Source organism: Oncorhynchus kisutch, linkage group LG19, assembly GCF_002021735.2.
Source record: "Oncorhynchus kisutch isolate 150728-3 linkage group LG19, Okis_V2, whole genome shotgun sequence".
Classification (NCBI taxonomy): domain Eukaryota; kingdom Metazoa; phylum Chordata; class Actinopteri; order Salmoniformes; family Salmonidae; genus Oncorhynchus; species Oncorhynchus kisutch.
Window position 1 is genome coordinate 55,713,547 of NC_034192.2, and position 23,665 is coordinate 55,737,211.

General features: G+C 44.8%; 1 protein-coding gene across 1 annotated transcript in view; it reads left to right on the forward strand.

The window, feature by feature from the left end:
- Nucleotides 1–5,654: 5,654 nt before the first annotated feature.
- Nucleotides 5,655–23,665, forward strand: part of LOC109883784 (ephrin-B1) — a 142,241-nt gene continuing 124,230 nt past the window's right edge. The window contains exon 1 of the mRNA XM_031798438.1: nt 5,655–6,725. Within this exon, the coding sequence (XP_031654298.1) occupies nt 6,607–6,725 (119 nt within the window). The 5' untranslated portion in view covers nt 5,655–6,606. The remainder of the gene's footprint in view (nt 6,726–23,665) is intronic.

Genomic DNA, 23,665 nt, shown 5'->3' on the forward strand with positions numbered 1-23,665 from the left:
TGGCAGAGACACACCAAGCTATATCCCTGGCAGAGACACACCAGGCTATACCCCTGGTAGAGACACACCAAGCTATACCCCTGGTATAGACGCCCCCAGCTATACTCCTGGTAGAGACACACCAAGCTATACCCCTGGTATAGTCACACCAAGCTATACCCCTGGTATAGACGCACCAAGCAACACCCCTAGTAGAAACAGAGCAAGCTATTCACCAAGCTATACCCTTGGTAGAGACACACCAAGCTATACCCCTGGTAGCGATACACCAAGCTATACACTTGGTAGCGACACACCAAGCTATACTCCTGGTAGAGACACACCAAGCTATATCCCTGGCAGAGACACACCAAGCTATACCCCTGGTAGAGAGACACCAGGCTATACCCCTGGTAGAGACGCCCCCAGCTATACTCCTGGTATAGAAGCACCACGCTATAACCCTGGTATAGACGCATCAAGCTGTACCCCTGGTATAGACGCACCAAGCGATTCACTAAGCTATACCCCTGGTATGGACCCACCAAGCTATACCACTGGTAGTGACACACCAAGCTATATCCCTGGCAGAGACACACCAAGCTATATCCCTGGCAGAGACACACCAAGCTATATCCCTGGCAGAGACACACCAGGCTATACCCCTGGTAGAGACACACCAAGCTATACCCCTGGTATAGACGCCCCCAGCTATACTCCTGGTAGAGACGCACCAAGCTATACCCCTGGTAGAGATGCACCAAGCTATAACGTTGGTATAGACGCACCAAGCAATTCACTAAGCTATACCCCTGGTATGGACCCACCAAGCTATACACCTGGTAGAGACACAACAAGCTATACACCTGGTATAGATGCACCAAGCTATACTCCTGGTATAGATGCACCAAGCTATACTCCTGGTTTGGACACACCATGCTATACCCCTGGTAAAGACACACCAAGCTATACCCCTGGTAGAGACACAGCAAGCTATTCACCAAGCTATACCCCTTGTAGAGACACAGCAAGCTATTCACCAAGCTATACCCCTTGTAGAGACAAACCAAGCTATTCACCAAGCTTTACTCTTGGTATAGACACACCAAGCTATACCCCTGGCAGAGACACACCAAGCTATACCCTTGGTATAGTCACACCAAGCAACACCCCTAGTAGAAACACAGCAAGCTATTCACCAAACTATACTCCTGGTAGAGACACACCAAGCTATACCCCTGGTAGAGACACACCAAACTATACCCCTGGTAGAGACACACCAAGCTATACCCCTGGTATAGACGCACCAAACTATACCCCTGGTAGAGACACACCAAGCTATTCACTAAGCTATACCCCTGGTAGAGACACACCAAGCTATACCCCTGGTAGAGACACACCAAGCTATACCCCTGGTATAGTCGTACCAAGCTATACCCCTGGTATAGACGCACTAAGCTATACCCCTGGTATGGTCGTACCAAGCTATACCCCTGGTATAGACGCACTAAGCTATACCCCTGGTAGAGACGCACCAAGCTATACTCCTGGTAGAGACGCACCAAGCTATACTCCTGGTAGAGACACACCAAGCTATTCACCAAGCTATACCCCTGGCAGAGACACACCAAGCAATAACCCTGGTATAGACGCACCAAGCAATACCCTTGGTAGAGACACACCAAGCTTTACCCCTGGTATCGACACACCAAGCTTTACCCCTGGTATAGACGCACCAAGCTACACACCTGGTAGAGACACTCCAAGCGATTCACCAAGTTATACCCCTGGTAGAGACACACCAAGCTATACACCTGGTAGAGACACACCAAGCTATACTCCTGGTATAGACGCACCAAGCTATACTCCTGGTATAGACGCACCAAGCTATACTGATATAGACGCACCAAGCTATACTCCTGGTGTAGACGCACCAAGCTATACCCCTGGTATAGAAGCACCAAGCTATACCCCTGGTAGAGACACACCAAGCTATACACCTGGTAGAGACACACCAAGCTTTACCCCTGGTATAGACGCACCAAGCTACACACCTGGTAGAGACACTCCAAGCGATTCACCAAGCTATACCCCTGGTAGAGACACACCAAGCTATACTCCTGGTATAGACGCACCACGCTATACCCCTGGTAGAGACACACCAAGCAATACCCGTGGTATAGACACACCAAGCAATACCCCTGGTATAGACGCACCAAGCAATACCCCTGGTATAGACGCACCAAGCAATACCCCTGGTATAGACGCACCAAGCTATACCCCTGGTAGAGACACAGCAAGCGAGTGAGAGGGAGAGAGGTCGAGGAAAGAGGGAGGGAGAGGGTGGGAGGAGCGAGGGAGAGACAGAGAGGGTGGGAGGAGGGAGGGAGAGACAGAGAGGGGTGGAGGAGAGAGAGAGAGAGAGAGAGAGAGAGGCAAACAGAGGGGAGAGAGGGGGGAGGAGAGAGGGAGGGAGAGAGAGACAGAGGGACAAACAGAGGAGAGAGGGGAGAGGAGAGAGGGGAGAGGAGAGAGGGGAGAGGAGAGAGGGAGGGAGAGACAGAGGGACAAACAGAGGGGGGAGAGGAGAGGAGAGAGGAAGGGAGAGAGGGGAGAGGAGAGAGGGAGGGAGGGAGAGATGGGAGAGGAGAGGGAGGGAGAGAGGAGAGGAGAGAGGGAGGGAGGGAGAGAGGGGAGATGAGAGAGGGGAGAGGAGAGCGGAGAGAGGGGAGAGGAGAGAGGGGAGAGGAGAGAGGGAGGGAGAGAGGGAGGGAGAGAGGGAGGGAGAGAGGGGAGAGGGGAGAGGGGAGGGAGGGAGGGAGAGATGGGAGAGATGGGAGGGAGGGAGGGAGGGAGGGAGGGAGGGAGGGAGAGATGGGAGAGAGGGAGGGAGAGAGGGGAGAGGAGGGAGAGGGAGGGAGGGAGAGAGGGAGGGAGAGGAGAGAGGGAGGGAGGGAGAGTAGAGAGGGAGGGAGAGAGGGGAGAGGAGAGAGGGAGGGAGAGTAGAGAGGGAGGGAGAGTAGAGAGGGAGGGAGAGGAGAGAGGGAGGGAGAGTAGAGAGGGAGGGAGAGAGGGGAGAGGAGAGGGGGGGAGGGAGAGAGAGAGGGAGAGGGGGGCGGAGAGAGGTGGGAGGAGAGAGAGAGGGAGGGGAGAGAGAGAGAGAGGGGGAGGAGAGAGGAGAGAGAGCCCCTGAAACCTCTGGTTCTTATTAAAACCTCACATTTATAGTTAGTCCCTGGGTGTGTGTGCTCTCCTTAAACTGTGTGTTTGTGTGCGTGTGAGGGAGTGTGTGTGTGTGTGTGTGTGTGTGTGTGTGTGTGTGTGTGTGTGTGTGTGTGTGTGTGTGTGTGTGTGTGTGTGTGTGTGTGTGTGTGTTTTCTGTCCCGGCGTGACGTCACTGAGACAGACAGTGACACGTTAATCCAGGGACTCAGGACTGTGACCTGACAGCTGATGGGAGCAAGTGGGTTCAGACATCTATGATACCGCTCTGTCTCTCTCTCTCACACACACACAAACATACACACACACACACACACACACACACACTTTTGTCCCTCCCAAAGCCCTCCATCCCTCTGTCTTCCGCTGAAACCCCTCCCTCTCTTACTCCAACCCCGTTGCACCCCCCTAAATATCTCGCTCTCTCTCACTTACTAACTCCAATCTAAAATCTGAGTGACCTAACGACAGGCAGACATCCTGAGGGACCTAACGACAGGCAGACAGCCTGAGTAACCTAACGACAGGCAGACAGCCTGAGGGACCTAACGACAGACAGTATCCTGAGTAACCTAACGACAGGCAGACAGCCTGAGGGACCTAACGACAGGCAGACAGCCTGAGGGACCTAACGACAGGCAGAGAGCCTGAGGGACCTAACGACAGACAGTATCCTGAGTGAGAGATTCTTCCTCTAGAATGGAAACAGTCCTTCAGGCCATGAAGCCATCAAAGGAGGGACATTAGTTTGTGTAAAACACATCGATGTGAGATCAGATCAGAGAGGAGGATGCTGTCTGACTCATTTCCTACAGCAATTATGAATCGGTTACTTTTGCAGGTGATAATATAGTACCGGTGACTCAGTGAAATCAGAAGAATAATTCCGGTAGAAATTACAAGTGAGGCTGTGAGAGAGGAGGACATCGGCATTAATCAGAATTCTAAACAGGAAGTGGTTTTATTTGACTTTTATTGTTGCTGTGGTGAAATCAAAGCTTCATGAATCACTGTAACAACAATTTCAGAGCCTCATAACCTCAAGATAACAAGAGTGTGTGTGTGTGTGTGTGTGTGTGTGTGTGTGTGTGTGTGTGTGTGTGTGTGTGTGTGTGTGTGTGTGTGTGTGTGTGTGTGTGTGTGTGTGTGTGTGTGTGTGTTCCTCTCCAGTTGTTAATGTGTGTGTGGTATTGATTGCAGCTAGAAGGGGTGAGTCACAAGTAGGCCACATCCTACCCATAATTCTCTCCTCTAGATAATGAGGGGTTAACCATTTGACCCTCCACATGCCGAGAGGCTCTGCTCATTGTCTGCCTGATGAAGGCCGTTATTGTCTCAACGGCCTGTCTTAACCAGGTAGTGAGAGTTTCTAAACAAGAGTTTTTCCATTTGAGCGAGTGTCTCTGGCTACTTTTTCTGATGTTAAGGTCATTTTTGTCTGCACCTCTTGAATTGCTTGAAGCGATCTGTCTACTCCAGTCCTGAGGAGAATGATGATTAGGAAACAACTTTCTTCAACACATCTTAAATAGCACAAATACATATGATCTAGCACCGATGCAACAAGCAGCACAGTGCATCGTTACCTGTAAGACAAAAACCTATAAACCTACGCAGGTCTCTGAGACTGGCCAGTGACAGATGGGATAGGTCTTATCAGAGAGGAATAGGAAAATCAATTAACTAGAATATCTTTGGTTTTATTCACTGTGGTACTGCTGACTTCATGCCTTGGCTACGTCTCGCAGTGATGAGGTCATTGTTTCAGTGTTTGCTGAGTGTAAATATGTGATAGAGAACCTCAGTGTCTGGGTGTCGCATCATGTATCTGTGCATGTAGAATTTGCTCAATTTGATACACTTCTCAGCAATGCGTGTGGCTGAAATATCCAAATCCACTCATTTGAAGGGGTGTATCTCTCTCTGTAATGCGTGGGAATACTTTGGATGGGATTTTTTTTGCTCAGACAACTTGGGGGGCCAAAGAAAATCACCCAGGGGCCAAATTCGCCGTGGAGCTGCCAGTTGAGAAACCCTGCCCTTTTATGCATTGATTTAATAGGTTCCCATGAAGTTCATTGTCTGACATTGTGATGAGATTCAGGGGAGCAATTCACACCACTCGTTTTGTATAAAACATGCTTGAAATAGCCTGAAGATGTAAAAATAACTGTAGGTGTAGGTGTTTCCCCATGTGATTTCTAATGGGCCAGTCATTGCATTAGCATTAGTTTCCTTTTGCGATGTTCACACAAGCAGTATAATTATTAAGGGGGAAAAGTTGTAAATGGCTATCAGAGCAATGGACAGGGGTAATGGACCGGACCAACACACACACTGCTGTTGGAGTTCGGACCGAGCTATCTGATTGGTTGCGGCGGCTGACATGGTGGGCTGTCCCTTTCGCACCCGGGCGTCAGGTTACGGTACAACTGTTTAGCCCGAGGAGAGACTCAAACCCGGGGACGTCGGTCTCCACGCAGTGAACGAGAGACAGAGAAAGAGAGCAGTCCTGGCCCTTGGTAGACTAGACCTCTTCTAACTGTGCGTCCTTCGTCTACTAGCCTACTGCACAATAAATAACTCTAGACTCAGGGACAAAGAGGACATAGCTACTGACCGGTCTACTGCTGCATGGAGGCATCTGGGCAGTGCGTGCAGGAATACAGCTCCAGCTCAATCGGACCTCTCAAATGTTCTAGGACGAATAGAGAAGAGGAGAGGGGGAGCGCAGCGGATGAAAGGAAATATTTACTACGTTGACTCACCGCAGTTTCTCCGCTCTGGGGAAGAGAGGAGAATGGAGGAATGAGGAGAAGAGACAGTTAATGTGTGTTATGTCAGGGGTGCTGCTGATGGAGTTCTAAATGATGGATACGTGTTGTCATCTCTTCTATGAAATACAGCGACGGGTAGAGAGAGAGAGCTTTGCTGGGTGATAATATTCATCTGACAAAGACATCTGCCGTTAGGCTACCCTTCTGACCGCAATAATAGCCCAGGCTGCAAAGAGACCTCGGCATAGGCTACCTGATCTAACGAGGAACCGAGTCGGTGTGACATTAGGGACAAAGACGAGAAGAAGGAACTTCCCCGGTTTCTCAGCTACAGGTCAACAACGGATCACATCGGCTTTCATCCCTCCCTGAACCACTCAAAACCGGAATTAAGATTCAACGGCTGTTGACACGCGCGCTTTGCGGACGGTTCAACCAAAGACAGGGTCTAAACGAGGATCTGAAGACATACTGGACAGAGGGACATGTATCTAACATCGACCTCACATGCACCCGACTAACAAACACACGAGCCACAGAAGAAAGCGATAGATAGCGGCTGCTCCCCTGCCACGCGCACGGCCGGTCAGACTCTCTCCTCCGCTCGCTCTATCTCCCGGTTGTGAGAATGACTGGGGTCGCGTGCTTGAAGTGTTACCTCTGGATCGTTATCTTCGTATTTAGGTCGACGTTACCTTCTGACGCCAAATTACTGGAAACTATAATGTGGAGCACTCAGAATGCCAAGTAAGTGTCCTATTTAAACTCAACAGAGTGTCAAGCTTGACAAATTCGCTGTGTGTGTGGAGAAGTGGAACTTAAAAAACTGTATTCAAATTCACTCTTTTCCAATGATGATGACACATCAAGTTGGCACCCATGATGCGCATTGGCCTGTAGGCAATTTTTCTTACCCAAAGTTGTGTCTTGAGATTGGAGGTGAATGTAAGCCTAGTCTACGTGTCAGAAACACTATCAGAAGTCAGTATTACAATATTATCTGGATAGCATTGTTTATTTGGCACATTCCTTAAAGCTAGAATCCTTTAATCGAAAACAATAGCAAAGCCAACTTCTCTGTTTTGGTAAAAAAGCTGAGGCAGAATTGTAAGAAATGTAACCCCACTCAAATGAATAGACAGAGCTATGGATGTAAGGACTGACCGTTCATTATATCAACATTATAGTTTTAACCATGTTTCGAGTCTATACAGTGTTTATGTTTACTTTGTTTACAAATATTGGAGACAATCAGACTTACGCTATATTTTCGGTTCTGATGGGGTACGCTCATCAGGCATTTAGAAGTTATGTTCTTCAAGAATGAATGGGTATATAGGTAATCATTCATTTTTAAGCATGGATGTAAATTAAGATCATATGCTAGCCTGGCTAGTGACATGTTGTCGTTTCCAATATTACATGGCACATATTTAGGACCCGGGCTAGTAAACATTACAGTCTACTAGCCCAGCTGGCGAGGGCCCAAAGAAACATAAACTCCATCCCTGTTTATAAATCCAAAACAGTGATGTAATACCCAAGGATTATAGCTTTAAGCAAGTGGTATTCAGCCAGGGGTACTGCAGGGGGTCCATGTATTTTTCTTGAACAATTCTAAAGTGGAAAAAATACATTTTTATTTAATTTTGTTTTTAAATGAAAATCGCTAGCAACAACATAAACGAATTTTGAATTATATACCAGATAGTTGAAAATAGGAGAATATCTTCTTTCTAATTTACCTCTCAACTCCTAATGTTGAGCACATTACACTCACTGGCGTATGTGATATTGTTTCTGAAAAAGGTTCAGAAAAAGCACCCGCAAATAGGCTACCAGTGCAGCAGGTAACCCTAACCTTTGTTTAACCAGATAAACAGCTGTATTTAGCGAAAGTGTGTTTAGAGTTACCTTTCTAGTTAATAGGCTATGTTTAGAGTTTACACTTCCTCTTCCAATGACATAATGGGGAGGTCAAAATAATGAAAAACTATCCAAATCTATTCGTTTTAAAATGGCCATTTCATTCACCTTTATTTAAATAGACAAGTCAGTTAAGAAAAAAATCTTATTCTCAATAACGGCCTAGGAACAGTGGGTTAACTGCCTTTTTCAGGGGCAGAACGACAGATTTGTACTCTGTCAGCTCGGGGATTCGATCTAGTCCAACGGTCTAAACTCCCAGGCTACCTGCCGCAATTTCTAACGTATGATGGTGGTCCCTGTGTCGCCGTTTTGTCTGGGAGGGGGTCCCTGGGCAAGAAAAAGTTGAAGACCCCTGATTTAAGCTATAACAGAGGCCCAATGTGTGCTGTATTTTCCTCTCTAACACCCCACCTTATGGTGGAATGAGAGGAAAAGCCACCGGCGAACGGTGGTGGGTCTAGGTGTACTGTAGGCTAGCTCCCAGCTCGCTCAACTCCCTCAAGGAAATAAAACATCTCTCCAGTTTCTCTCGAACTCTGAACATTCCCTGGCGACAGAGAAAGCCGTGCCTGTGCATGCGCTGAGCAGCATCCTAGGCCTGCAAGCACACACACTTTCCTAATTATAGTTTCAGAGAGCCTTATCGAGGCTACTGGCAGTATAATAATGTGTTCTGGTAACATTTATCACTCACACTAGACTGAGTCTCTCTCTCTACACCCACATCACATGGCCCGTTTATGGAAATCAATTTCTGCCGCATTTGGTAAAGGCACAAGGTATTAATTGTTAATATCCCAGGTTCATGATTTAACTGCAGACTCATGACATTCAGAATTATACTTTAGACCTAACTAACTGTGATTGGCAATGCACCAGCACAACAGTGTGCATTTTTGTGACCACCAATGTCAACTGATCAGTGAAGTCTGGTCTTTGTTGTGGGGTCAGTGTCACTGACTGACCTCTACTCTGTCTGACCTCTAGGGTCCATATGTCAGTGGCAAGGGCAGAAGAACAAAACTCCTGATGTTCCTTTCCCATCCTCTCCCTCCCCTCCCCTCCCCTCCCCTGTCTTCCCTCCACTGACCTCCGTAGATTACAGCTAATAGAATAAATATGGAGAATGGACAGAGTATGCTGAATGCTCGGGTGATCATTGCCAAGCTGATGCGCAGCAGGAAACTGTTACAGTTCATCTAAGGAAATTAGTCCATTTTAAATAAATAAATTAGGACTTAATCTATGGATTTCATATGACTGGGAGGCCACGTGGGAGCCAGGTCCAGTCAATCAGAATGGGTTTTCCCCACAAAAGGGCTTTATTACAGACATATATACTCCTCAGTTGCATCAGCTGTCCAGGTGGCTGGTCTCAGACGATCCCACAGGTGAAGAAGCCAGATGTGGAGGTCCTGGCCTAGCGTGGAGTTGTGAGGCCGATTGGGCGTACTGCCAAATTCTCTACAATGACATTGTAGATGGTAGAGAAATTAACATTAAATTCTCGGGCAACAGCTCTAGTGGACATTCAGCATGCCAATTGCATGCCTCAAAGATTGAGACATCTGTGGCATTGTGTTGTGTGACATTGCACACATTTGCCTTTTATTGTCACCAGCACAAGGTGCACCTGTGTAAGGATCATGCTGTTTATTCAGCTTCTTGATATGCCACACCTGTCAGGTGGATAGATTATCTTGGCAAAAGTGAAATGCTCACTAACAGGAATGTAAAGAAATTTGTGCACAACATTTGAAAGAAATATGCTTTTTTGTGTTTATGGAAAAATTACAGAATATTTTATTTCAACTCATGAAACATGGGACCAACATTTTACATGTTGTGTTTATATTTTTGTTCAGTATATGTATATGTAATGTATGCATCCCAAATGACACCCTATTCCCTATATAGTACACTACTTTTGACCTGAGCCCTATGGAGGGAATAGGGTTTCCTATGTTTTGTGTGTTAGGTGACTGTGAGCTGGTGCTTTTAAATAATATGCTTTATTTATACATCCGATTCCATTGGGATTAAACATCTCAGTACTTCTAGGTGGGCTTCAGTGCTCTACAATGGAGTGAGCGAGAGAGAGATGTAATTTCAGCGTGGATAATTGGGTAATGGCTGAGATGTTGATCGATGAGATTACAACCTACAGTACGTTCCCTTAGGACTGGGCGATATGGCCAAAATATCATATCACAATATTTTTTACAGTATGACAATATTTTATGTTTTTGATCCTTGGGTGGCAACACATACATTCTAAGTGATTTCAATGGGTCATTCTCCATTCTGATTGTTTTATATTGTTGTCGTGTCTTTGGCAATGCCGGATTAAGTGATATGACATGCTAGTCAATAAAATAATTTCTCCGTAATTAATATTACCTGATTGAGCTAATCATGTAAAGGTAATTAACTAGAAAGTCGGGCACCACAAAATAATATTTATAGAGCTGTTATCTTCCGAATAAACTCTTACAGACCTAGTAATATTTTACATCAATAGCAGTCAATATTAATCGTCACCTTAATTCAGTCTCATCTGAAAGTTGTAAATTGTTGCTTATCTGCACGAACCCCGGCTAACAAGTTGAATCAGCAATGCAAAATGGGGTTTAATTATTGATTTACTAAATACCTAACTAATCACACAGAATTACACATACAGTGCCTTGCACTGCTCGAGCTCAGTGAGGTTTGATGGAGAGTATTTGTGAATAGCTGTTTTCAGTTCTTTCCACAGATTCTCGATTGGATTCAGGTCTGGACTTTGACTTGGCCATTCTAACACCTGGATATGTTTATTTTTGAACCATTCCATTGTAGATTTTGCTTTATGTTTTGGATCATTGTCTTGTTGGAAGACAAATCTCCGTCCCAGTCTCAGGTCTTTTGCAGACTCCATCAGGTTTTCTTCCAGAATGGTCCTGTATTTGGCTCCATCCATCTTCCCATCAATTTTAACCATCTTCCCTGTCCCTGCTGAAGAAATGCAGGCCCAAACCATGATGCTGCCACCACCATGTTTGACAGTGGGGATGGTGTGTTCAGGGTGATGAGCTGTGTTGCTTTTACGCCAAACATAACGTTTTGCATTGTTGCCAAAAAGTTCAATTTTGGTTTCATCTGACCAGAGCACCTTCTTCCACATTTTTGGTGTGTCTCCCAGGTGGCTTGTGGCAAACTTTAAACGACACTTTTTATGGATATCTTTAAGAAATGGCTTTCTTCTTGCCACTCTTCCATAAAGGCCAGATTTGTGCAATATACGACTGATTGTTGTCCTATGGACAGAGTCTCCCACCTCAGCTGTAGATATCTGCAGTTCATCCAGAGTGATCATGGGCCTCTTGGCTCCATCTCTGATCAGTCTTCTCCTTGTATGAGCTGACAGTTTAGAGGGACAGCCAGGTCTTGGTAGATTTGCAATGGTCTGATACTCCTTCCATTTCAATATTATCACTTGCACAGTGCTCCTTGGGATGTTTAAAGCTTGGGAAATCTTTTTGTATCCAAATCCGGCTTTAAACTTCTTCACAACAGTATCTCGGACCTGCCTGGTGTGTTCCTTGTTCTTCATGATGCTCTCTGCACTTTTAACGGACCTCTGAGACTATCACAGTGCAGGTGCATTTATACGGAGACTTGATTACACACAGGTGGATTGTATTTATCATCATTAGTCATTTAGGTCAACATTGGATCATTCAGAGATCCTCACTGAACTTCTGGAGAGAGTTTGCTGCACTGAAAGTAAAGGGGCTGAATAATTATGCACCCCCAATTTTTCAGTTTTTGATTTGTTAAAAAGGTTTGAAATATCCAATAAATGTCGTTCCACTTCATGATTGTGTCCCACTTGTTGTTGATTCTTCACAAAAAAATACAGTTTTATATCTTTGTTTGAAGCCTGAAATGTGGCAAAAGGTCGCAAAGTTCAAGGGGGCCGAATACTTTCGCAAGGCACTGTACACATAGTTAAATCATAACTTGATTACAAATTATGTCATAAAGGAAAACGTCCCTAGCGGGCGCAACAGATATGACTGCTGTTTACACAAAAGACAAGGGCTGGGTTTGAGTGAAAGAGCGGGAAGACAGAGGAACAAAGGCCGAAGCTGTGCCATCGTAAATACAATATCTTATGCATTCTAAATTACCGCCCATTTGGAAAAGGAAAATGCAATAAATATTTACTCTGAGCTGCGCTTCAGTAGGTTGGTGGTAGATGGAAGGCCGTGTTGCCAAACCGAGTCCTTTGTCCTTTGAAGAATGTCTCTGGTGGTCAATTGGATACGTTGTAGTAACGTCGTTGTGTGGTAGATGGGATACTCACTCTGTTCCTTCCTAACCTGCGTTTGCAGCTGCTGTTGCTAACTCAACGGCTAGGAGGTATTACTTCTGTAGTGAACAAGAGTTCAAAGTTCATACCATTCGCAACCAAAGCTCACGCTGATGTTGGCTTCGTTCTGTAGTTATTATCTGAACCATTCTGACATCGGACCGTCCTCACATCCTCGGAACAGGAGGTTATATTGTCGTCAAGGCTTTATATAGGAAGGGAGAGGAGGGCGTGTTTGAAACGTTTTATAGCCCATGTCCCTTCACAGGGGCGGGCCACTGATTGAGCAGAGCCCTACCTTATGAAAACCCAAATCTCACATTTTAGAAGCTAAAAGCACATTTCATCCCATCACGAATAATTTAATATTCAAACATTTAAATTGAACAACAATTCCATGTGAATCCGATAACTCTGATGTGTAGACTCTCCACTGTAGAGTTTTTGTCATCTTATCATTGATGAGAATGTCTCAGATGACAACCGAATTGACATCATATTCATTAAGTACCACCGCATATGTTCCATTGGTCGGATAACCAGAATATAGTTCATTTCCCCCCACCTTCTGATGTTCCCAGAATCTCTATGTTAACCAAGGGTTTTGCAAATGTAACATCAGTAGGGTAGAGAGAGGAAAAAGGGGGAAAGAGGTATTTATGACTGTCATAAACCTACCCCCAGGCCAACGTCATGACACTGTTGAATTCCACTTCAACCAGAAATTGATTTAATTTGAGATCATTTACACACTGGCACATAGGGCTGCACGATATGGGCAGAAAATCTAGGTGTTATTTTTAACCAAATATTGCAATTGCGATTTGACTTGGGATTTAGATCAAAACAATTGTGTGAATTGTTGTAATCATGGAAATAGAATGATTATTCTAATTATATAGTTAGAATGTACCCACTGGGCACAGACGTCAATTCAACATCTACTCCATATTGGTTCAACATAATTTCATTACAATGATGTGGAAACAACATTGACTCAACCAGTCTGTGCACAGTGGGTAATAGTGGCCACTTTGAATACAGTGTTGTTTAACATGACAACGAATGAAAAAGCCAGGGAGGTGTTCATAGAATTAGGAATTAGAATAGCCTACTAATCTCTATTGAGGCGTTATTGTGACAGGGTAAGAACCAAAGTGTTGGTCAGTGTTTCCCAGGGGAGTGGGACCCTATAATCTTTGGCTTCATTCAAGACGTCCTCTAGTGATTTTTGTACTTTTCCTGTTGAAAAGCAACCCAATATGGAGATGAGTACGGGCAAGTGGGTGTGTCGAAAGGAGGGGGTGTATGGAAAGCGAATCAGCTATTGTGCAGATTTGTTGCCACTCAAGCCCATTTTGCGTGGCGGATTAGGCTGCAAGACGAGTCGATAAGAACGCCACTAGTGCACCTGTGTTGTATGGACAGGCCTGCTGACCTGACACCTGACGGTGGTACTCAGGAGGACGCTAATATGGCCATTTTTTTTTTGTTCAAGTAGGATAGCAGCTTATACAAGAAATAACTAATATTGATAACCATCTAGATGTCACCTTGATACATGCACATACAGACTACTCAATGGGGAGGGCATGAACGTCCTGCTTGACAGCACTACTGTCCGGCAACATCTACCTAGTATCAGGATGACAGTCACACACACAGCTCAATCAAAACCGTCTAACCTATAGCAGAGCGCTTTGACACACCTACGCCTTTCCACACGCCCACTACTTTTCTTTCCACACCCCCTCGCCCATTCTTTGGTAATCATATTGAGCTGTAGCTACCCCATTCTCTGGTAGTCATATTGAGCTGCAGCTACCCCATTCTCTGGTAGTCATATTGAGCTGTAGCTACCCCATTCTCTGGTAGTCATATTGAGCTGCAGCTACCCCATTCTCTGGTAGTCATATTGAGCTGTAGCTACCCCATTCTCTGGTAGTCATATTGAGCTGTAGCTACCCCATTCTCTGGTAGTCATATTGAGCTGTAGCTACCCCATTCTCTGGTTGCCATATTGAGCAGCAATATGTAAATCAGGTGATAAATGAGGTGAAAAGGAGACTGGAGTGCCACTTTAAGGGTTTTCTCTTCATCTAGTAACATATTCATGCTTAGTCTATTCCTCTCTGATTTAGAAGATACTGTTGCTCAAACAACATGCTGATTTAGGCCTACACCAGCACTGGCATTAGGCTGTATTAGCTAGCTACGTTTGTGCTGACTCAGTACGCTAACTAGCTAGCGATTAGCATTAGCAGCTAACACAATTTATTTTAGCCACAACTTGGTAACAAAAGACAAAAGATAAAGTCAAATCCATACCGGTCTGTGCATCAATACTGGTATATAGTAAAATACAGTATATGGTAAAATGCGTTATACCAGCCAGCCCTACATTCACTCACTCAAACACTCACACAGACAGATGCATGACTCAGTCCATACTCTACACAGACAGCCTACATGACTCAGTCCATACTCTACACAGACAGATGCATGACTCAGTCCATACTCCACACAGACAGCCTACATGACTCAGTCCATACTCTACACAGACAGCCTACATGACTCAGTCCATACTCTACACAGACAGATGCATGACTCAGTCCTTTGAACTGGACTGTGTATACAGCTGTGGTCTTGTGTAGATGTGCTTGTTTTGAGATCAAAGCAAGAGCTGCATGTAGACACGTGTCCACGTTTTGTTCATATCCTTCGCTAGTTACTGAGTTATTAGCCCAGTTATAGATCATTAGTCATCAGCAATAGGGGAGGGATTACTAGTTACTGAGTTATTAGCCCAGTTATAGATCATTAGTCATCAGCAATAGGGGAGTGATTACTAGTTACTGAGTTATTAGCCCAGTTATAGATCATTAGTCATCAGCAATAGGGGAGTGATTACTAGTTACTGAGTTATTAGCCCAGTTATAGATCATTAGTCATCAGCAATAGGGGAGTGATTACTAATTACTGAGTTATTAGCCCAGTTATAGATCATTAGTCATCAGCAATAGGGGAGTGATTACTAGTTACTGAGTTATTAGCCCAGTTATAGATCATTAGTCATCAGCAATAGGGGAGTGATTACTAGTTACTGAGTTATTAGCCCAGTTATAGATCATTTATGGCCATCAATGGAGGAGTGATTGCTTCCTACAAGAGCACAAAATGTGTACATTTCTAGACGTCTTTGGAAAGCGAGTCAGGTAAAGAGCTTTTTCTTGTCTTAAAGTGGCAGTGTTGTATTTTGAGACAGGCTTGAATAAGCTAAGTAGCCAATAGACAGAGAGTAGCATAATTTGTCTGATTCTCTGTAAAAATGGTATGGGAATAATAAGGCATTTTATTTTGTAAAGTGGTTTCTTGCATCAAACAACACAACAACATTTTCAGTCACCTTGTCTGAAGGACAATGGGATAAATAGGTTCATGTCAAGCCCTGCATGATTTTTTCAAAAGTCTCATGGAATGTAGGCCTACATTGAACTCCACACATTGGCTGCTACTGTAGGCTGAACAGTTATTTCCATGTTAAAATGTTACGGGATGCATTCTGTTCTGCCAGTCACATTCTGTTAAAGGTCCCCAAAACACACACATCAGGGGTGGACTGAAACAGGCCACCCTCTTCACGCTAACCACCAGACCGCTAATTTTGTAGGCTACCCTATTTGTTGATCTAACGGGTACCAAACTAGTTATACATTTGGCCACTATGTTAATTTGGGAAGAAAGTTATCCACATTACAAAATGCAAATATTTGGGACTGACCAACGGGATCTGAATACTGAGTTTTCAAGGTATGCTATGGCTATGGGAGCACCCTCAAACACTCACTAGGAATACACCAATCATAGCACATTCAAATGTACAAGGCTAGGCACACAAAACAATTAGCCTACACTTTTTAAAAAGAGAATGAGATATACAGAGTTAGCTCAAATGTTCAAATGATTATCTTTATATTCATGCATCAAGCATATCAAAAATATTTGTAAAAACTTCACACATTTACTGAACTTGAACATAAGCTACAACAATGTAAATAATTATAATACAAAAGTCAAAAAGCACTCCTCTACAAAAAAATGTAGATTACAATGTTCACTCACTGGTGTCCATAAAGCAAACTGCACAAAAATAAACACATCTAAACACTGAGTCAATGAAATTGAACATTGGCTACATAACTGCAGGTAGAATACGAAAGTCCCAAAAACATGCCTCTGTACAAAAGCTTTAACTCACAGCAAATTTTCTTTCACCCTTGTCAGCCTGTTAAGGAAGAGTCATAGCATAGCTACTTCAGAGTAACCAGGAAGTAATTACCACTAGTAAACCAGTAGGCGGCGCAGTAACTCACTGCTCTCTGCCATCTTGTCAATGATGTCATCTTTGTCATGTCCCATAATAATCTCCTCCTCTGTTGCCATCAAAAGGAACGCTTCAAGCTTCTCTTGAGTGAGGGAGGTTCTTAGGCGGTTCATCATGAATTTCAGGGTGGAGAAGGTCCTCTCACAAGCCACCAGAGTGATGGATAGGGTGAGGAGGAACTTTTAGCCCAAACCAATAATGTGATACGCATCCATGAGCAGAATGTACTGAGACAGGAGAAGATAGCAGCATATTGGGCAGTTTTTACATGTAGAACAACTTCTGCTCACCAACTCCACACTTTCACCAGGATCCTCAAAGCCTTCCCCTGATTCATCACTGGCGGCGGCGGCCCCGGTGTTGTACTCCTTCAATGGTGACCGTTTCAGTCTTTCCCACTGTTGTGCAAGGCTGATCAGTTCAGCCTGCGATGCCTCAACAGTGGCATGTTCATCAAATTCCAGTAAGCAGTCGCTGAGCTCCTTCATGGCTGTCTTTGGAAGGCCCTCTTCTCTGATCTCAGGAAAATGCTTAGGATTCATGCAGGAGACATCTGTACACAGCACTGCATTTGCTGCATAACGGCAGTGAATACATTCAACAACAGTGTCCAGTACCACATTGTGGGTCTTGATTTTGTAATCCATGTCTGCATTAGCAATGGGCTCGTCTTCTGCCAACTCACCTGGTTTTCTCTTCTGTTTTTCCTCTCTTCTCTGGGAAAGCAGTCTGAGCTTCGGCATCACAGTCCTGCTGCTTCTCCAGAATGACAATGGCCCAATCAACAAAGTCGTCTGCTGCCCTATTCACACCCTCAAAGTCTCGGGCACACTTTCTCAGGTTATCCTCCGTTCCCGCCACCAAGTGCTGAAATGTTACGATATCCATGCCACTTGTTTGCAAGTATTTAGAGAGAGGGGACATCTGCTCAAGAATCCTGAGAAAAACCTCAGCTATAATTATGGTTTCATGCTTTAGGAGAACATCCTTGTACCCCTGGGTCCTGCTTCGGATGGCAGGTTTTATGGTCACATCCTTTTCAATTCTTTCCATAGTGATGACCACATCTATTCAGGCTTTGCAAAGCTTCCAAATACTTTCCTTTAGGCATTGTCTTTGGCCCACCAGCATGTTTCACCAATTACATCAAGCCGTCTGTGTCTCCTGCCCTCACTGGTTTCCTCCCATAGCTTCATGCGCTTGTAGGAATCTCGAACGAACACTGCAATGTCATTCAGTAGTGAGAAAAGGGATTGACCTGCCACAACAAACCCAGTGGTGTTGAGGACATTTGAGTAAAACCATATGTGTACTTGGTTAGGAGACTCTCCTGTGAGAAATGCAGAGAAGTCCCTGTATTGTCCCTGCATTTTAGCTGCTCCGTCTGTTGCATTACCAACACACTGTTTGATATCTATGTCCATCTTCAAGGGTCTGTTTCACAAGGTCCACAAAGTACTGTCCAGTCAATGACCGCAATGAGTCTCTCGTGGACAACATCAGTGACATATCGCAGAACTACTGCACACTGGTCTTTGGATGTTAAATCCTGTGTTGTGTCCAGTTGTATTGAGAACATCCCTGCCTTTCTCACTTCAACAGCAATTGTCTGCTGAATCAACATTCTGATGACTTCAATGACTTTATTTGATGTTGTTTTGGACATCATAGTTACCAAGGACCCTCTTCCTTTTACTCCCCATCTGCTTCTTGCTCTTCTCAATGCAATCACTAACATGCTCTTGTAGGCAGACATCATATTTGCGAAGCAACAATATGAGCTCAAGAAACTTGCCATGATTGACGGTGTCACGTTCTGACCATAGTTCTGTTATTTTATTCTGTGTTTTAGTATGGTCAGGGCGTGAGTTGGGGTGGGCAGTCTGTTTGTTTTAGTATGGTCAGGGCGTGAGTTGGGGTGGGCAGTCTGTTTGTTTTAGTATGGTCAGGGCGTGAGTTGGGTGGGCAGTCTGTTTGTTTTAGTATGGTCAGGGCGTGAGTTGGGTGGGCAGTCTGTTTGTTTTAGTATGGTCAGGGCGTGAGTTGGGGTGGGCAGTCTGTTTGTTTTAGTATGGTCAGGGCGTGAGTTGGGGTGGGCAGTCTGTTTGTTTTAGTATGGTCAGGGCGTGAGTTGGGGTGGGCAGTCTGTTTGTTTTAGTATGGTCAGGGCGTGAGTTGGGGTGGGCAGTCTGTTTGTTTTTCTATGTTTGTTTTTGAGTTCGGCCTAGTATGGTTCTCAATCAGAGGCAGCTGTCAATTGTTGTCCCTGATTGAGAATCATACTTAGGTAGCCTGGCTTTCACTTTTGGTTTGTGGGTGTTTGTTTCCGTGTGAGTGTTTGGGCCACTGTTTCGGTTTTGTTAATTCACGTCATCGTTTATTGTTTTGTATTTCAGTGTTCAGTTCGTTTCATTAAAGATTACGTCATGACCACTTACCACGCTGTGCTTTGGTCCGATCCTTACTCCTCCTCAGACGAAGAGGAGGAAAGCCGTTACAGAAACACCCACCACAAGAGGACCAAGCAGCGTGGTAACGGGCAGCAGCGACCGAAAACACAAGACTCCTGGACTTGGGAGGAGATTCTGGATGGCAAGGGACCATGGTCACAGGCTGGAGAATATCGCCGCCCCAAGGCTGAGCTGGAGGCAGCGAAAGCCGAGAGGCGGTGGTATGAGGAGGCAGCACGGCGGCGCGGCTGGAAGCCCGAGAGGCAGCCCCAAAAATGTATTGGGGGGGGGCACACGGGGAGTGTGGCGAAGGCAGGTAGGAGACCTACGCCAACTTCCCGTGCTTACTGGAGAGCGAGAGGGATAGGGCAGGCACCGTGTTATGCGGTGTAGCGCACAGTCTCCCCAGTGCGTGTGCATAGCCCGGTGCGGTACATTCCAGCTCCTCTTATTGGCCGGGCTAGAGTGGGCATCGAGCCAGGTGCCATGAAGCCGGCTCTACGCATCTGGTCTCCAGTGCGTCTCCTCGGGCCGGCGTACATGGCACCAGCCTTACGCATGGTGTCCCCGGTTCGCCAGCACAGCCCAGTGTGGGTTATTCCGGTGCTCAAGAGCTCCAGTGCGCCTGCACGGTCCGGTCTATCCGGTGCCACCTCCACGCACCAGCCCTCCGGTTGCAGCCCCCCACACCAGGCTGTCTCTCTGTCTTCTCCCTACAGGTGCTCCCGCCTGTCCAGCGCTGCCAGAGCCTTCCTCCTGCCCAGTGTTCAGTTCGTTTCATTAAAGATTACATCATGAACACTTACCACGCTGCGCTTTGGTCCGATCCTTACTCCTCCTCAGACGAAGAGGAGGAAATCCATTACAGATGGCCATGTTAACCAAGTTATATGCAGCTTTGTGTCTGTGTCCTCTGCTGCTAAGCCCACATTTACCAATAACTTTAACTACATCAATCACACGTTCCATGACCTGCCTCCTCTTTCTGACCTGGTCTCGTTGAACTGACATTTGCTTATCACTCAGAAGGGTATGGATGTCTGCTTTGTTGGCCCTGAGGAAAAAGGCTTCTGCACTTTCTCTATGGGTCTTGCTTCTCTCATGTTCCTATACTCTCTGATGGGCATGTTTCCAGGCCTGCATGCCTCCTTTGACAAATGCACTATCACTGGCTGAAGGTTTTGCGAATGCAAGACATACTGAGCAGAGCACGGAGGGAGTTACTTATTTGTATGTCAGCCGTTTTCTGTTTGTGCCATCTTTGGAGTGGAATTCATTGGGAATGACACTTTGAGCGGTTTGTTTTGGGTGGTACTGAAAAAATAAGTCAAAATCCTTGGACTGAGGACGGGCAAAATAATCAAATGGATTTCCTGTGCTTTCGCTGTCCCTTTCAATTTTCCCTGTACTGGCTCTGAACCCTTCTCTCTCTCTCTCTCTCTCTCTCTCTCTCTCTCTCTCTCTCTCTCTCTCAATGTCTCTCTCTCTCGATGTCTCTCTCTCTCTCTCTCTCTCTCTCTCTCTCTCTCTCGATGTCTCTCTCTCTCTCTCTCTCTCTCTCTCTCTCTCTCTCTCTCTCTCGATTCTCTCTCTCTCTCTCTCTTTCTCTCTCTCTCGATTCTCTCTCTCTCTCTCTCTCTCTCTCTCTCTCTCTCTCTCTCTCTCTCTCTCTCTCTCTCTCTCTCTCTCTCTCTCTCTCTCTCCCTGTCTCTCTCTCTCCCTGTCTCTGTGTGTGTGCGCACACATCTGGTTGCTCTGCAGAATGAGATTAACATTGTAAATAACCTAAACTTGTATTACTTGTGTATTACTTTTAGCCTATTTTTACCCTTTTACCCTAAGTTGACTGTGCCTTTAAACAGCTTGAAAATTCCAGAAAATGATGCCATGGCTTTAGAAGCTTCTGATAGGATAATTGACGTCATTTGAGTCAATTGGAGGTGTACCTGTGGATGTATTTCAAGGCCTACCTTCAAACTCAGTGCCTCTTTCCTTGACATCATGGGAAAATCAAAAGAAATCAGCCAAGTTCTCAAAAAAAACATTGTAGACCTCCACAAGTCTGGTTGATCCTTGGGAGCAATTTCCAAATGCCTGAAGGTACCATGCTCATTTGTACAAACAATAGTACGCAAGTATAAACACCATGGGACCACACAGCCGTCATACCGCGCAGGAAGGAGACGCATTCTGTCGCCTAGAGATGAACGTACTTTGGTGCGAAAAGTGCAAATCAATCCTAGGACAACAGCTAAGGACCTTGTGAAGATGCTGGAGGAAACAGGTACAAAAGTATCTATATCCACAAAAAAACTAGTCCTATATCGACATAACCTGAAAGACCGCTCAGCATGGAAGAAGCCACTGCTCCAATACCGCCATAATGTCACGCCCTGACCTTAGATATCCTTTTTATTCTCTATGTTTGTGTAGGTCAGGGTGTGACTCGGGTGGGAAAGTCTATGATTTCTATTTCTTTGTGTTTGGCCGTGTGGTTCCCAATCAGAGGCAGCTGTCTATAGTTGTCTCTGATTGGGGATCACATATAAGTTGTCATTTTCCTTTTGGGTTTTGTGGGATCTTGTTTTCTGTTTAGTGTCTGTACCTGACAGAACTGTTCGCTTTCGTTTTCACTTTTTTATTATTTTCTTTGAGTGTTTTTGAAAATAAATATCATGAACACTTTCCAACAACATCCATCCATCCTTTGGTCCACTCCTTTCGACGAGAGCCGTTACACATAAAAAAGCCAGACCATGGTTTGCAACTGCACATAGGGACACAGATTGTACTTTTTGGAGAAATGTCCTGTAGTCTGATGAAACAAAAATAGAACTGTTTGGCCATAATGACCATCGTTATGTTTGGAGGAAAAAGGGGGAGGCTTGCAACCCGAAGAACACCATCCCAACTGTGAAGCACGGGGGTGGCAGCATCATGTTGTGGCGGTGCTTTGCTGCAGGAGGGACTGGTGCACTTCACAAATTAGATGGCTTCATGAGAAAGGAAAATTATGTGGATATATTGAAGCAACATCTCAAGACAACAGTCAGGAAGTAAAAGCTTGGTTGTAAATGGCTCTTCCAAATGGACAATGACCCCAAGCATACTTCCAAAGTTGTGGCAAATTAATCAACATTTCAGTAAAAGTGCCGGTTTTAGCCAACCGGCTAATTTTCAACCGCAGTCCCTGGGCAGGTTATTAAAAACAATTACAATATAGACAATAGCAACATAGAACAAGCAAGACATATCAACATATGACAAGCAAGACATAGCATACAGACAGAGCAACATAGGATAAGCAAGACGTAGCATACAGACAGAGCAGCATAAAACAAAAAGCAGCAAGACAAAATTCATAAAAGCAACAAAGTGTTTCCACACCTCACAAGCTACAGACAACAGACAACATGGAAAGTGGCAACACACAGCTAGGGACCAAGTTAAACAATGTAAAGGCAATGCTACCAAATACTAATTGAGTGTATGTAAACTTCTGACCCACTGGGAATGTGATGAAAGAAATAAAAGCTGCAATAAATCATTCTCTCTACTATTTTTCTGACATTTCACATTCTTAAAATAAGTGGTGATCCTAACTGACCTAAAAGGGAATTTTTACAATGATTAAATGTCAGGATTGTGAATTCCTGAGTTTAAATGTATTAAGGTGTATGTACTGTAGCTAGACATGCTGAGTGTCGCGTTTGTGTGTCTGTGTGTGTTTTTGACTGACCTGGTTCCTTACTGGTGAACATATCGCTTATTTTGCAGCATTTAGCTGCGTCTGCAAGGGCCTTTAACCTTTTTATTCTCTCCTTCTCTCCTCCACCTTTCCTTTTCTGTCCTTCCATTTCGTCGTGCGACTTGTCTAAAATGTTATCGGTAGAGAAGCAGGTATACGGTTGACTTGTCTAAAATGTTATCGGTAGAGAAGCAGGTAGACGGTTGACTTGTCTAAAATGTTATCGGTAGAGAAGCAGGTAGACGGTTGACTTGTCTAAAATGTTATCGGTAGAGAAGCAGGTATACGGTTGCTATGTTTATCGGGGAGAGAGCTGATGTCATTTTTGGCGCGAGAACACTGCAGCGAGAGAGTGATAGTCGCGCCCGATGCATGGATTCTCCGTTAGTGATGTGCATTCCGGCTTTTTCCAGTGAGCTAATTTGGCTCAGCTCACCTAAAAGAGCCGGCTCTTTTGGCTCCCAACAGCTCTTTAAAAACAATGTTTTGTATTTTTTCAAGTCAAACAGTTTGCAATAGTTTTACTATGATGGGTGTTAAAACAATTCTAATTAAATTATTAAATGAAATCATACTCTAACTCTTAAAAATGCATTGGTTTGTAATGAAAAAGAATGCTATTAAACATTTGCATTTAAAGTAAACCTTTTAATATACAGTCGTGGACAAAAGTTTTGAGAATGAAACAAATATTCATTTTCACAAAGTCTGCTGCCTCAGTTTGTATGATGGCAATTTGCATATACTCCAGAATGTTATGAAGAGTGATCAGATGAATTGCAAATTCCCTCTTTGCCATGCAAATTAACTGAATCCCCC